The sequence below is a fragment of the Stenella coeruleoalba genome (assembly GCF_951394435.1).
Source record: "Stenella coeruleoalba genome assembly, chromosome: 20".
NCBI classification, from domain to species: Eukaryota; Metazoa; Chordata; class Mammalia; order Artiodactyla; family Delphinidae; genus Stenella; species Stenella coeruleoalba.
This window is the reverse complement of record NC_137166.1, coordinates 57,512,292-57,528,303: the sequence shown is the minus strand read 5'-3', so window position 1 is coordinate 57,528,303 and position 16,012 is coordinate 57,512,292. Positions and strand designations below refer to the sequence as shown.

The 16,012-nt window shown below is 47.5% G+C and overlaps 1 protein-coding gene across 2 annotated transcripts; it reads right to left on the bottom strand.

Moving 5' to 3' along the window:
* Positions 1 to 3,456: 3,456 nt before the first annotated feature.
* On the bottom strand, positions 3,457 to 15,760 carry LOC307178296 (uncharacterized protein). 2 transcript variants are annotated; one of them, XM_079906349.1, is made up of 4 exons: positions 15,049 to 15,760; positions 11,711 to 11,749; positions 9,637 to 9,763; positions 3,457 to 8,337 (listed from the first exon to the last, which is right to left on the bottom strand). In XM_079906349.1, exons 2-4 carry the CDS (start codon positions 11,741 to 11,743, stop codon positions 6,782 to 6,784), a joined length of 1,716 nt encoding a protein of 571 aa, XP_079762475.1. In that variant the 5' UTR covers positions 11,744 to 11,749; positions 15,049 to 15,760; the 3' UTR covers positions 3,457 to 6,781. The 2 variants fall into 2 exon arrangements, with proteins under 2 accessions (XP_079762475.1, XP_079762474.1); XM_079906348.1 differs by lacking the exon at positions 15,049 to 15,760 and adding an exon at positions 13,921 to 14,661.
* Positions 15,761 to 16,012: the final 252 nt, after the last annotated feature.

Here is a 16,012-nt window from a genome sequence, read left to right as displayed (position 1 = left end):
ACAAGAGATGTCACCGTAATGAGAAGCCCGTGCTCTCTGCAACTAGAGAAAGCCAGCGCACAGCAACGAAGACCCAATGCAGCCAAAAATAAATAAATACATTTTAAAGTATATATATTTTTTCAGTGTTCAGTGTCTTTTTCAATTTTCCCAAAAATATGTTTGTTCTTTAAGGTAGTCAGATCCAAAATGGATCTATATGACTTTTAGTAGATGTATCTGGGAAGTCTCAATTCACTTATAGATATCACTTCATTTTTTAAAATTCTTGGGCCATTCATTTGTTGAAGTTGCTCTGTCGTTTGCCCATCAGAATTTGCCATGTTCTGGATTTGGGGTGCGTGTGTGTGTGTGTGTGTGTGTGTGTGTGTGTGTAAGTGTTCTCTGCCCTGGGCTGTGCTGTGCACCGTCCTTCCAGCGCCCCAAGTCCGCGCTGGAAAATCACCAGCTGGGGGCTCCCAGTCAGTCAGCCTAGCACCCTGGAGGAACGAACCTCTCTCACCTCCCCAGCTCGGACTTGCGCTCCCCCAAGAAGCTCACCCCACCCGGTTCCCCAGAGCTGACGATCTTGTCCACAAAACGTGCCCCCTCCACGCATCTCCGGAGCCCCAGCTCAGAACGAGGCTAACGATCTGCTCAGACATCCTTGCATGCAGCTTCCGAAAATTCTGCCGGAATTTGACAGTAACACTAATATCCTCACATAGGCCGAGAAAAATAATAATAAATGCGCTGTTTCCATTTAAAAAGTTTTACAAAACAAAACCCAGCATGGAAGTCGTTTATCCTAGTCTCTTATTTTGGACACCCCCGACTTTCTGCTTCCATACGCAGTGACAATCCTAGTATTGGTCGGGCCCGGGGGCTTGGGGCGAGGGGGTGAGGGTCTGCTTCCACCGTTCGCACTGAATTAGGACTAACATCGGAAATGGGGGTCGGGGCGCATTCCTTCCAGGACCGCGGCTTACCCCCTTGCAGTCATGGACCTGTTTCTTCTATACATGAGACCCAGAATTGTTCCGGCTCTCTTCCTACACTGGCAAAAAGGCGCCCCCACCAGACCCGGGGCACAAGGGTCCGCCTTGAACACGTGCGAGTGTCCCGGGAGCTCTGCGCGGCCCTGTCTGCCTCGCCCTGCATCTTCTGGCGGGCTGTACCCGGGAGCGGCTCCCGCCTGTTCCTCCCCCAAATTAGGTAATGCCCAAAGGAGGTCTACGTCAGCAGGCTTCACGGACGTTCCTTGCCTTCTTGAGGGAGGTCATCCCCGAATTCGCTCAATTAGGGGGCTTCACGGGACCCTAACACCCCATTACTTAAACGCTCGTATGATAAAGGAACACAGGCAGACGGGCGGCAGGGGCTGCGAGAGAAGCGAGGGCGGCCAAGAGGGCGCAGATGTGTCCAGGCCCGCACGCCACCCCTCCGGCGCCGCGATGGTTTACCCCCGTGACGTAAGGTCTCATTCATAAACACTGTTATAAAGAGTGGAGGCGGTGCCGAGTGCTCCCCGCCTCTGGGCTGCTAGCTCCTCAGTCGGGGACCCAGCCGCCGGCCTGATGGGCAGGGACCGCGCCCCGCCCCGGCCCCGCTCCAGCCGCACCCTACCACCACCCTGAATTCTTCCGGCTTCAACGCACGCCACGCTTCAGCGCCCGCTACCCCCTGGCGTGCTACCACGTGGTGTCCTCCCGCTGCTGCATCGCTTTCCGGGCCGTGGACGGTTCCTCCTGCTGTCACTTCCTGGCCGAGTCCTCCGGCACTGGCTCTCCCGACCATGCGCAGGAAGGCTGGGCTCGCGGGACTCGCGGTTCGGCGTCCCTCCTTCGCCGGGGAGGGAGGCTGTCCCGGCCGGAGCATCCCGGTCCCGGGAGCCCTGGACTTGCTGGAAGCGCACGCACGCTTGTCCCGGTAAGAATGGTCCCTTTTCCGCGCCGGCTGTTTCGGAGCGCTCCGGCCCGCGCGCTGTGGCTTGTGTCCGGCGGGAGCCGAGCAAACGCGTGCCAAGCAGAGACTTGCTCACAGGACCCCGGCTCCCCGGGGAGACGGCAGAAAGTGGGCGCCCTCCCTCCGCTGGCAGCCTGGAGCAGGCAGGAGGGGCGGGGAGGAGGGGAAGCGGGCTGGTGGTAAGGCGGTTCACCGATAAAAAGCGAGTTCACTCGGGAAACTCTTGAGGGGCTCCTGCGTCAGTACAGAAGTCGAGTACATTTATAAGAACCCCCTTTCGAGCCGGTGATGCTGAGGGCATAATGGGAACGCAGTCGCAGGATGGAGGAGAAAGGCAGTGCGCGGCAGAATTCTTGGGAGGAAATGGGCGACCTTCCATTCAGGATGAAGGGACAGAATTCTTGGGAGGAAAGGGGGAGACTTTCCATCCAGGATGAGGGGACAGAATTCTTGGGAAGAAAGGGGGAGAGCTTCCATCGAGGATGAGGGGCATATAAAAAGAAATGAGCAGTCCAGGACAGTTTCTCCTCCCTCTCACTCCACCTGTATCCAGAACCTGCTTGGTCCCCTCAGCTTTCCCCTCCTGTTTCCTTCTAGGACTTGTGCATAGACCTGGCCGGCTCCAGTGCCAACCTCATCCCAAGGGTGACTGCCATCCGGACCAGCCCAGACCTGCAGTGGCTGGTACGGCCCACTGAGGTGTTCTTGGCAGCCCCATCACACAAGATTCCCCCACCCATACGGAGTTCTTCTGGCCTGGATGGGGGTTATCCCATGAAGACCATGGCAGGCGGCAGAACTCAGGGCGTTGGCAGGAAGGGCAAGATGGAACAGGTGAGGAGTCGGTGGTCACCTTCTCTCTGTAGGGAGGGCTGGGGTGGCAGCATTGGAGGAGATGGGGAGCACGTGGATAGAATGAGGTCACTGATGGAATTCACTACACATCCTGAACTGGCAACCCTGGCTCAAAGCCCTTTCCATCCCAAGTCAGACTCTGATAGTTCCACCCCAAGAAATAGCCTAATAGTTTATTCTTTAGTAGGTTCTTATCATGCTTGTAGACTGGGCTCTCCTTTCACTTGCTGAGGATCTTGTAAAAAAGAAAAATTTTCGTATCTATTTTAATACTTTCATTTGGTATGTGTATTTTCTAAAAAATGTCTTTTTATGGTCATATAGTTGATTTACAATGTTGCGTTAGTTTCTGGTGTACTGAATTGCTTTGCAGTACATCTATCAAAATATGAAAAAATATGTAAAATATATACATATATTTTACAAAATTATATATGTAAAACATATTCTTTCAGATTCTTTTCCATTGCAAGTTATTACAGGATAATGAATATGGTTCACTATGCTATACAGTAAATCCTATTGTTTATCTATTTATATATAGTGGTGTGTATCTGTTAATCCCATACTCCTAACATATACATCTTTATCCATTCATCTATAGATGGACACGTGGGTTGGTTCCATGCCCTGGTGATTGTATATAGTGCTGCTATGAACATAGCAGTGCACTATATTTTCCAATTAGAGTTTTCTCCAGATGTATGCCCAGGAGTGGGATTGTTGGATCATATGACAGCTCTTATTTTTAGTTTTTTAAGGAACCTCCATACTGTTCTCCACAGTGGCTGCACCAATTTAATTCCCACCAACAGTGTAGAAGGCTTCCGTTTTCTCCACACCCTCTCCAGCACGTTATTTGTAGACTTCTTGATGATGGCCATTCTGACCAGTGTGACGTGGTACTTCATTGTAGTTTTCATCTGCATTTCTCTAATAATTAGTGATGTTGAGCATCTTTTCATGTGCCTGTTGGCCACCTATGTACTGCCAGGGAATTCCCATTTTGTCCATTTCTCGATTGGGTTGTTTTTTGTTAATTTTATTTTTTTGTTTTTTGTTTTTTTTAATAAATTTTATTTTTATTTTTGGCTGCGTTGGGTCTTTGTTGCTAAGCACAGGCTTTCTCTAGTTGTGGCGAGCAGAGGCTACTCTTCATTGTGGTGCACAGGCTTCTCATTGCACTGGCTTCTCTTTGTTTTGGAGCATGGGCTCTAGGTGCATGGGCTTCAGAAGTTGCAGCATGCAGGCCCTACAGCACAGGCTCAGTAGTTGTAGGGCATTCATATTTGATTTGATATTAATTTCTTCTGCTTTCTCTGGATTTCTCTTTTCTTTTCCTAGTTTCTGAAGGTGGAATCTGAGTTCCTTGATTTGACACATTTTTTTCTATAAGTGTTAAATGTGGGATAAATTTTCCCTAAAGTACTGCTTAAGAAAACGCCAATAGGACTTCCCTGGTGGTCCAGTGGTTAAGAATCTGCCTGCCAATGCAGGGGACACAGGTTCGATCCCTGGTCCAGGAAGATCCCACATGTGGTGGATCAACTAAGCACATGTGCCACAACTACTGAGCCCACGCCCTGCAACTACTGAAACCCATGTGCTCTAGGGCCCACGTGCCACAACTGAGCCCATATGCTGCAACTACCAAAGCCCTCATGCCTAAAGCCTGTGTGTGCTCTGCAACAAGAAAAGCCACCACAACAAAGAGTACCCCCTGCTCGCTGCAACTAGAGAAAAGGCCACACACAGCCACAAGACCCAGCGCAGCCAAAAATAAATTTAATAAATTAATTTTAAAAAGAAAGAGAAAAGAAATCGTCAATAAAAGGAATGCTCTGGTGGTCTGGTGGTTAAGAATCCACCTTCCAATGCAAAGGACGCAGGTCCAATTCCTGGTCAGGGAAATAAGATCCCACATGCTGCAGGGCAACTAAGCCCATGCACCTCAACTACTGAGCCCACACACTCTGGAGCCCATGGGCCACAACTAGAGAAGCCTGTGCAACTAAGAGCCTATGCACCGCAATGAAAAGATCCTGCATGCTGCAGTGAATATCCTGCTTGCCACAACTAAGAGCCAATGTAGCCAAATAAATTAAAAACAAAAAAACAAAAAAGAAAACCCCAATAAACTGTTCCCTGCCTGGGCTGCTCCAACCCAGCCACCCTTCCAAGGCACTCACCAGGGAGTACTCTTGGTCTGGGCCTGCTCCAGAACAATAAGCAGCTGTCCTCCTTTTATTCTAACACAAATATTTTAATAATCAATCAAAGGTATAGTATTTCTAATAGCTCTTTTAAATAAATTTATTTATTTTTAATTTTGGCTGTGTTGGGTCTTCATTGCTGCAGGCAGGCTTCCTCTAGTTGCAGCAAGTGGAAGTTACTCTTTGTTGTGGTGCTTGACTTGCTCATTGTGGTGGCTTCTCTTGTTGCAGAGCACGGGCTCTAGGCATGCAGGCTTCAGTAGTTGTGGCACATGGGCTCAGTAGTCGTGGCTCATGGGCTCTAGAGTGCAGGCTTAGTAGTTGTAGTACATGGGTTTAGTTGCTTCGCAGCACGTGGGATCTTCTCGGACCAGGGCAGGTGGATTCTAAGCCACTGCACCACCAGGGAAGTCCCTCTAATAACTCTTTGTAGATGTTTATAAGATCAAGAAGGATTGCTTCTATCCTTAGTTTAATATCTAACTGTAATAGCTATGAAAAATTCAGAAATTGAAAAATTTTTTTAAAGTTTCCATTCACTATATCAGTCTATGTAGAAAATACCTGGGGATGTTTAAGTCATACGAGACTTATAAACAGAAAACTAAAAAACATTGCTAACAAAAATTAATCTAAGATCTAAATAAAATAAGCTATCATGTTTATGAATTGGGACACTCAGTATGCCTTTCTAAATTAAAGATTAAATGCAATTCCAGTCAAAATCCTAGTTGGTTTTGGGGATGTTCAAATTCACAAGTGGATTCTAAAATTCACATGGAAAGGCAAAGGAGTAAGAATGGCCATAACAACTTTGAAAAAGAAAGTCCAAGGAGTACATCACCTTGATTTCAAGGCATATTAAAACAACAAATTATTCAACACATGAAAGGATTGACATAAATAAAGTAGATAAATGCAACAGAAGATAAAGTTCAGAAGTAAACATATACATATGATTGACCTTCAATGAGGATACAAAAGCAATTCAGTGGAGAAGGTATTTAAGTCAGTATCACTGGAGCAACTGGGTATCCATATTTTAAAAAGAACTTCCAAAAATGAACTAAATATGAATCATTTACATCAATAAAAAAAACTAAACTTTAAAGTTTCAGAAGGAAACATAGAAAAACTTCTGTCTTTAAATTTGGGAAACATTTTTCATTTATTGATAGAACACCAAAAGCATAAGCAGTAAAAGAATAAATGCACAAGTAAGACTCCATTAAAGCTGAAAACTTTTTCTCTGGAAAACCTACTGAAATGAGAAGACCAATTCTGGATGAAAATAATGTCAGATATTTCCATTAGAGAACCTTAATCAATAATCCATGAAGAAATGTCAAAACTCAGTAATTAAGATGACAAATCATATAAACAGAAATTTCAAAAAACTATGAATGAAATTATCACATGAAAAACCACTCAACATCATGTCAATAGGGAAATACTAGTTAAAATCACTAGATACCACTATACACCTCTTACATCACTGAAGTTAGAAAGCCTGACCATACCAAGTGTTGATAAGAATGTAAAGAACAGGAACTCACGTTCTGGTGCTTCTGGTAAGACTGTAACAGGATACTACCAGTCTACGAAAGTTTGGCTCCACGTAAGTTAAATTTTCACTTACTCTATGACACCTACTCTATATGCTGCTAGATATTAACTCAAGTGAAGGAAAGTTTAAGTCTGGAGGGCATTTCTCCAGTGTGAACTTTCTTGTTTTTTATGAGCCTGGAGCTGCCTGCAAGGAACTACACTCAAGGTTTTCCTCTAGTATGGATTCCCTGGTGGGCAATAAGACCTCTTCTATAGACAAAGGCTTCTCCACATTCACTGCACATATAAGGCCTTTCTCCAGTATGGATTCTCTGGTGGACAACAAGACTTCTTCTGTAGACAAAGCCTTCCCCACATTTATTGCATGTGTGAGGCCTTTCTCCAGTGTGGATTCTCTGGTGCTCAAGAAGACTTGTTTTGTAACTGAAAGGCTTGCCACATTCATTGCAATTAAAAGGCTTTTCTCCAGTGTGGACAGTTTGGTGCCGAACAAGTGAATACTTGAGCTTGAAGGCTTTCCCACACTGATTACACTCATAGGGTTTTTCTCCAGTGTGGATTCTCTGGTGCTCAACAAGTTTAATTTTGACCTTGAAAGCTTTCCCACATTCACTGCACTCATAAGGCCTTTCTGCAGTGTGAACATTCTGGTGTTTACTGAGGGCAGAGCTGCTTGTAAAGAACTTCCCACATTTACATCCATAAGCCTTTTCTCCAGTATGACTTCTCTTATGCACAACAAGACTTCCTTTGTAGACATAGGCTTTCCCACATTCACTGCACATATAAGGCTTTTCTCCGGTGTGGATTCGCTGGTGATCAAGAAGCCTTTTTTTGAAGACGAATGACTTCCCACATTTGCTACACTCATAAGGCTTTTCTTTTCTCCTCTGATGCACAAGGAGGTTTTTTTTGTAAAGGAAGGGCTTCCCACATTCACTGCTCTTATGAGAACTTTCTCCAGTGTGGACTTTTTGGTGCCTAACAAGTGTATCCTTTTGAAGGAAAGCTTTCCCACATTGATTACACTCATAGGGTCTTTCTCCAGTGTGGATTCTCTGGTGCTCAACAAGTTTATATTTGTGGGCAAACACTTTCCCACAATTAGGGCACTCATGAAGCCTTTTTCCTATGTGAACCTTCCTATGGTGAGTAAGACTGGAGGTGAGTCTAAAGAACTTCCCGCAGTCACTGCACTCATAAGGTTTTTCACCAGTGTGAACTCTCAGGTGCTCCATGAATTTATACTTCTTACTGAAGGCTTTGCCACATTCATTGCACTCATAATGCCCTTGCCCAGGGTGAGAGACCTCCCTGCTCTGCCTGCTTCTACCTGGGTGCTCTCCATCGTGGGACGGCTGGTGATGGGGAAAGCCCAAGCTTCTTAGGAATGCCTTCTCAACCTCTCTGCATGTGAACATATTGTTGGGTAAAAAGACTTTGCAGCTTGTCATAAGCAAGGCTCCATTTTCCTCGCTTCTGAGGTGTTTCTCTCCACTGGGCTGCTTCTGGTGATGTTGTAGGTGAGAAGTGAACATTTTCCCACAGGCCCCAGAAGAGGATGGTTTCAGCCCAGAATGCACTCCTTGGTGCTCAGCCAGGTACAAAACACATTTCTCTACCAGGGCACCCATATCCAAAGTAAGAGTCTTCAGGATAGATCTGTCTGGATTTGGATTCCTGTCTTGTGTCACTAGTTCTACAGAAACACATTGTTCAGAAGCAGCCTCCTCAGTACCTACTGCACACCAACACCCTGAAAGCACAAAAATGCTGATAAACTGTATGGAGACATTGGTGGTACAGGAGTCTACTACAAATTTGTGCATGACACATGTAGGTGTAAGCCCATGGGTTTGTTATTAAAACAAGGGAGGAAGGGTCAAGTGGTAGAAGGGGATACTGTGCAATACTAGGGCTCTGATGGTCACAGAATAGGAAATGTCTCAAACCCGCAAGAACACAGGATACCAGGATGTCGCGCCGTGCTGAGAGGAGAGGCTAGAACAACCCACTCCTCGGCCAATGGCTTTCAGCAAGACTTTCTGGTGGTGACAAGGGTCAGCTCTGTAGAATGCGTGTCTCAATCCAGGAAAATGCAATTACACCGGACTATCAGTGTTCAAAGACAATATAAGTAAACATGTATCTCTCATGATACATTAACGATATGCATATACAATATACAAAATACATAAAATTGGAGAACAGTGCAAACAGGGGGAAAGGAGAGGTGTGGAGGACACTAAGGTGGAAAACAGGAGTCAGAAATCACAGTAGAAATGAAAAGTGGGCAAAGTGTCAAAATGGGGAGAAGTGGAAGAAAGAAATTAAGTATGAGCATGATGAGTCTTGACGCTGAAAGAAGAGAGAGCAAAGGACATTTTCCTGTAGGATTAGAACTCATCAATGATATCATGCCTTCCTACAGCTCCTGCTCACCAGGCTCAGGATGTAATTAACCCTCGTCCTATGACTAGACAGGGGCCTACCTCGTCAGGCACCCAGGGTTGCCTCCACCTCTCAGCTCAGGCTGGGTGACTATGAGCCCTACCAGATCAAACTCCTCAGAGGAAAATAGGGCCATTAGGAGAAAGACACTGGCCCAGAGTGAACCAACCAATGACAGATTTCAGGAAAAAAAATGTATCACTAGAAGAACCTTAAGGAGTCTTGCAAAAATAATCTAGGGTTGACCACAAATGCTGACCATGTAAGTGTCTGTAATTCCTGACACAGGCAGTGCAAAAAAAGGGTTAGAATGTGTGACACGGATCTTGCACACATCTGAACAGTCAACACACCTAGCAGTGGCAAAGCTAAGTGGCATCAGCTGGACAGGCTTCAAGCCTCTGAGACCAAAGGCTTCTGTGAAAGGCTTCAGAGCCTATGGTACAGGGCTGAACACACACAGGGTGGGGGAATGCAGCTCAAGTGCCAGGAAATCGGGGAAGTAAGCAATGTCCAAGGTCCAGGCTGGGAAGGATGGAGTGAGCCATGCAAAAAGAAGGGCAGAGTCCCATACGGGGCAATGGTGTGGAACAGGGGTCCTTACCCAGGGAGGCTATAAGTGACAGGTTCTCCAGCATCACGTCACAGTACAGGAGTCTCTGAGCATCGTTAAGGAGATCCCACTCCTCCTGGGAGAAGGACACAGCCACATCCTCAAAGATCACATGGCCCTGTCATGAGGGGGACAAGTGAGTTCACAGCAGCCTCTGCAACCAGGACCCCAGATCATGGTCGTCTACCCCAGTGACCCAGCTCAGAGGACACACCAGGTCCTCATGTCACAGGAACCTGCTAGAATTACATCATTCAGTTAAAACAGAGAGGGAGACAAGCAGTCTCACAGATGCTTTGGGGCTGCCACACAAAACCCCAGCCACTCTCCTCAGAGTCGACTCTCCTGAGATCAAACAGACCATCCCACATACAATGACACTTGTCCTCAGCCCCCTGGAGTAAAGTGTGGGGATAAAGGCCCTGAGTCCATGCTCACACTCCCTCCCTCTCCATTGCCCAGCGCTGCAGGTTCACAACTCCCTCATGTGCCCGACCGTGACCCCCACGCCACCACCTCAGCCTCAGGCCTTCGGCACCTCACTCTGTTCCCCATGTGCCACCCAGCACGCGGTGCTTCCCCAGGCCTCTGTAGGACCCGCTGCTACAGGTGGTCCCAGCACTTTTTTCCATACCCCCACAAGGCCTTGATCCCTGTTCCCACATCAGCACCCAGACATTGTGTGGGGTCAGATGCCCAGAGCCCTAGTCCTCCACAGTGTCCCACGTGCTGACCCCGCAGCACTCACCCCTTCCTCTCTCTGCTCCTCTGTTTCCAAGCCCCGCCCCCCACCCCCCAGCCAAGCCCAAGACGCTGTCCCAGCTGCTCTCATCTGCCCTCAGCTGTTCTGTCATCCAGTCTCACACTCTTCAGGTTCCAACCACTGTCATCACAAAACTTTGAACCTGTGGAGGGGAAACAATGCCCCAGGCCTTACCTCCCTGTCATCTGACCTCCATTCCTGCTTTGCTCTGAATCCATACCTTATCCACCCTTTCAAATCCTGTGCCACGACAAGGACTTCCCCTGAGGCCACTTGCACCCCCCCCCACACTCATGGTCACTGCACTGCCTCATCCATCTTAGTGATGACAGCCACCCCTGTCCCTGTGCCCAGGGAGATGAGCCAGTCCACGGAGAACACCCTCCCCACCCTACAACTTTCATGGCACCCACACATGACCTGAGGGCCTGGAATCTGACATGGTCCACATGCCATCCACCTGCTAAGGGGTATCTTCAATCCTGAACCCCACCTTCCCTGAACTCCAGGTGTGTTTCCAATGGCCCAGTTGACACCTCCTGTGAGACACCCCAACAATATCTCAGACTCAGCATGGGGACACAGAACTCTGGAGATTCCTTCTGTCCATTACTCCTACTTTTGACTTCCCGTCTCAGACATGGCATCCCCACCATCACTTAGAGGCAAACATCCTGGGGTCATGTCAGACTATTCTTTCTCATCCTGTACAGCAGAAAGTCAGGTGTACCACCAATGAGATTGAGAAACTCACTTCCTCTCCTGCTACAGAGCCATTGCCAGGATCCAGCCACAATCGACATTCAACAGGACTGTGCCTTCCACTGGACCCCTGGCTCCTTTGCACCCCACCCCCACTACCACCACCATCTTCCTCCTCTCTGCAGGCAGAGCAGCCTCTTCAGACCCAGCGTCAGATCACTTCCCTCCTCTGCGGCCAACATGGCATGGACCCGCCCCTTCAGGAGAGGCCCAGCTCCTCAGGCTCCCATCCCAGGAATGACTCATGACTTCAGTCTTTATCAGCCCAAGTCATGGGTCCTGCAGTTCCCTGAACATTCCCCTCTCAGTTTCATCTCCAGGCTGTGCCCAAGGACATGTCACCACTTGACCTTCTCCACTGGACACATGGGAACACCTCTGTACAACTTCTGCCTTGATTAATGATCCTGTGCCTGAGATGATGCCAGGGTCCAGACCTAAGGGTCCATAATCCCAGGACAACACTGTCTCCTATATCTGTGTGTCAGGACCAGGGGTAGGGATGACGTCTGGGTAGGTACAGGGGCTTCTTCCACTTACCTGTCCAGGGACCATAAATGCTGCTTCTACCATGGGAACCTGTGAAAAGAGGGAGTATCTGAGATAAAGGTGATTATGGTGAGGATGTAAAGGCTGAGCTGTTTCTTCCCTTCCTTTTCCTGGACATGAGTCATCTGAGGCTGACCTCTGACCTCAGATCCTCACTCTTCAGAACTATAGCTTGACAACTCGATAGCCTTAGACAAAGACTCAATGTCCTTGGGACTTCCCTGGTGGTCCAGTGGTTAAGACTTCAAGCTTCCACTGCAGGGAGCCCAGGTGCCATCCCTGGTTGGGGAACTAAGATCCCACATGCCGTGTGGTGTGGCAAAAAGAACCCACTCACCCTCTTTGAGTCTCAGTGTCTTCATGTAAACGGCAACACTTAGGATGTCTGTCTCATAATGTGTACATACCAAATGCATTATTACCTCTCCCATGGTAAGATTCAGCTATTACAGAACACAGGATTAAGATTTCTATAAATGTTTTTGAAAATTACGTTTTTCTTACATGTCTTTCAAGGCTTTCTGAGACAAAGTATCTTTTCTCAACCACCAATTATCTAATTTTATGACACCACCCTGGTGCCCTACAATTCATTCCTATTATTACACTACCTGAAATTAGTGATAGAATCCACTGGTTTAAGGCATCAGGCCAATAAACTGCCCTCTTTTGAGAAACCAGTTCCGATCCCTGGTCCCCAGGCTACCAGGACTTCTGTCCCACTTGGCTACAAATTCAGGGTTTCCCATAAACCCCTCCTCGGTTTTGATAATTTGCTGAAATGACCCATGAAGTTAGGAAAACACTTTTCTTACTTTTTCCGGTTTACTGTAATGTATACAATTTAGGAACAGTCAAATGGAAATGACGTCTACGTCAGGGTGGGGGAGGTAGAGGGCATCAGGGGTTTCCAGGCCCTTTCAGTACATGCCACCCTTCCAGCACTTCCACAATTTCAATGTGTTCACCAATCTGAAGGAACCTTGAACTTCATTGTTCAGCAGTTTTTATACTTAATCTCCAGGTCCCCTCAGATCCTTAGGAGTTGCCGGGTAGGTCTGGGAGTTGAAACTTCTACTCACTTGTTTTTTCTAGAGAGCAGTCCCATCCTGAGGGTATCTGGAGAATCCACCCTATGTCACTTCATTATAATAAACTTCCACGTGATAAAAAGGGCTAGTTGTGAATAACAAAAACAGTCCTAATTCCCAGGCAATTCTAAGGGGTTCAGAGCTCTATGTGAAGAACTCAAGACAAAACCTAAACATATATATATTATTATAACACAGATATATATTCTCATTTTAAGCAGTTATTACTTGCTTACACAAGATTAACTTGCCAAATCTATACATTTTTAACCTTGTAGTTTCCTGGGAGAGCTGAGGCACGTGTGCCCTTGACTGGGCCTGGGCTGCTCCACCAGCATGGCTGACATTTTTCTGACTCCACAAGGAGTGGGCAGTCGGCTGAGTGTTCAGAACAGTGAATCTATACAATCTCACAACTCCTTCTCCATCTCCATCTCAGGCAAGGCTCCTTACTCCTTATACCCTTGCTTCCCCAGAAAGCCCTGGAACCACAGGACCCTCCCATCTTCAGGCAACCTCAGAAAGTCCCACCCAGTTTGCCCTGCCCTCCAACCCCAGGTCTCTCTACTTTGATCTGAGGTCTCCTTGCACAGAAAAGTGACAAGACTTTCCCTCCTAAATTTGAGTCCAGACATGGCCAGAGTCCAGGACTTAGGCTGTCACCACATGGACATTACTGAGCTAGTGACCTCCTCCCCCAATTCCAGATTAGGGACTCCAGCAGCCCCTGTGTCACCAATTGGCCCCGACTGTTAACTCCTTACTTTTTTTTTTTGGCTGCCCCACACAACTTGCAAGATCTTACTTAGTTCCCCCGCCAGGGGTTGAACCCAGGGCCACAACAGTGAAAGCGCCAAGTGTTAACCACTGGACCACCAGGGAACTCCCTCCAAAATCCAATTTTAATCTCTCCCTGACATGTCTTCCAGATGCTCAGCCAAAAGAAAATCTTTATTGTCCTTTACTCTGTCCTTTTGCTTAGAACAACATTCATTGTCAATTATCTTGCAGATTTATTATGAACCTTATTAGTTGTATTCCTTTGTAAAAAATTAATAAACAGAAACCTCAGTTAGAGTTGGCACACCAGAAGGGGGAGCCCTTACTGACCTGAGACAATAACAGTATCCAAAAGGAAGAAGACGACTCTCTTCTCTCCTGGAAAGGACTCAGGCAACGAAAAGCCATGGACTCTGGTGACTATAGCCCTTCTAACTTCCCTCTTTAATCTCTATAAAAGTGTTAGTTCATCATGGCCACACATCTCAATTGCAATTCCCTGATGATCCCGAAAAAAACTCATCTTTGCAGAAGAAATAGCTGGGAGGCTATTTGTTTCAGGTCAATAAGTTCCATAGGCACCACTCTGGTCCAGAAACCAACTTACTCTCTGGAGTGGAATGCACTAGGCTCTCCCAGGTCTCCCTGCCTCCACCCTCAGCTCCCCCTTCCCAGTCTGTTCTCCCCTGAACAGCCTCTGAAATACTTTAAAACTAACTCAGTGTGTCTTCCTGATTTATTCACAACCCTCCATGACTTCCAAAATGCCGACTGTTGGCCCAGAAGGGCTCATACGACTCCTCCATAATGCCACGTCTCTGAAGAAGGGACTCCAACCCCAGGTTTCCAGAATGTTCCCGGCTCTTGTGACTCTCCAAGGATTTGCACGTGCCAAGCCCCCAGCCTTTAACACTGTCCACACGGCCTGTCAGAAATAGGGCCACCACACACGCACACCTAAAGTTCTGGAGACAGGGGCCTGAACCGCAGTGCCCTGAACAGGAGACCCTCATTGTAGGCTTGAGGATTCGGGTCAGGATCTGGGGGGCCCCAACAGTCACCTAGGTCGTGTAAGGTCTGTTGGCCCGGGTGAAAGGAGGCCCGGGGGGTAAGAGTAAACATCGACCAGTATGAGGTAGGAGAGGCATTGGGACATAACGACCTCACCTGTTCTGGGAATCAACAAGAGACTCTAACTTCCTGCCCAGAAAACCATGGGGCTGATGGGAAGGGAAAATGGGCTTACGCCCCACAACAGACCAACCAACACCTGGCCCTGCTGTATCCTCACCAAATAAGGAATTACCCTGTATAGCAAACCACCCCCTCCCCTTGCAAGCCGCCTTCTGCTTTTACCCCAATAAAAATCCCTCTCATCCAGTACTGGGCGCGACTTCTCTGACCCCTTTCTCTCGGACCAGTGAACCTCGCCCGGGAGCGCTCCCTAATAAAGCTCACTTGAAGCTTTCCTCTGTTTCGCGGTGCCGTTTGTTAAGATCCGACCTTACAGGTCGGGTCTTGTAGCCCGCTGGTTGCCGTAGGACCCGTTGAGCGCGGCGGGATAATGGTGGTAACGTGGTCCGAATATTCCGGAAGCAGGTTCCGCATCCCGCTCACTCCCGCGGAGTGTGGACGGCGTCCCCTCGAGCTTTTTCCAGTTTCCGTTACCTGGGCTGCACCTAGTGATCTAGAGCTTTGGGTCCTGCAAACGCAGGAAAGTCCCCAAACCGCCGCCAACAGAAAGACACCGGAAGTTCCGTCCCCTCGTATTTCACAATCCCGGAAGAACCTCTGTTTGGGGCCTTCATTGGTGCGGAGAACAAGCCGATCCGCGCACAGTCTTCTAGGTAATGTAGTTCCCCTCAAGCCACCGAGTGCGGTGCGGACTAGACCCACCCCCAACCTGTTTGGGCATTAATGGGCCAAGTAGGTGCGGGAAGGACAAATTAAAAACGCGTCAAGGGATTTCCCTGGCGGTAAAGTGGGTAAGACTCCGGGCTTCCACTGCAGCGGGGGCGGGTTCGATCCTTAGTCAGGGAAATAAGATCCCCCAAGGTGCATGGCGCGGCCAGGAAAAAAATGTATTTACAGCACCTGAAACTAAGGGAACCTTAGTTTCGACTATATTTCAAATTAAAAAAAATAAATAAATAAAACACATAAAATTAGACCCAGCAAAACCTGTATCCACATTTATAAAATTCTGCTTTAGCTCCTATTTCTCAGCATAAAACTTTATATAGGATTAGAAAAAAATGCATTCCAGTTGTGAAAAGACTGAGACAAGCCACAGTCCTTATTTGTTGTTTTTGTTTCTTTATGAAAATCTTGGAAGAGTTTTCAAGTAAGAAAAATCAATTCAATAAGATTTTGGAATGAAAAAGGGAATTATATGCAAAAAAATATCTCGGTGTGCTTCATT

Coding starts and splice junctions, on each gene's coding strand:
- LOC307178296 (XM_079906348.1), bottom strand. CDS start 13,998: ATGGCTTTTCGTTGCCTGAGTCCTTTCCAGGAGAGAAGAGAGTCGTCT. Junction 11,750..13,920: donor GGATACTGTTATTGTCTCAG/GTCAGTAAGGGC, acceptor CTCTTTTCACAG/GTTCCCATGGTAGAAGCAGC. Junction 9,764..11,710: donor CATTTATGGTCCCTGGACAG/GTAAGTGGAAGA, acceptor CCCTCATGACAG/GGCCATGTGATCTTTGAGGA.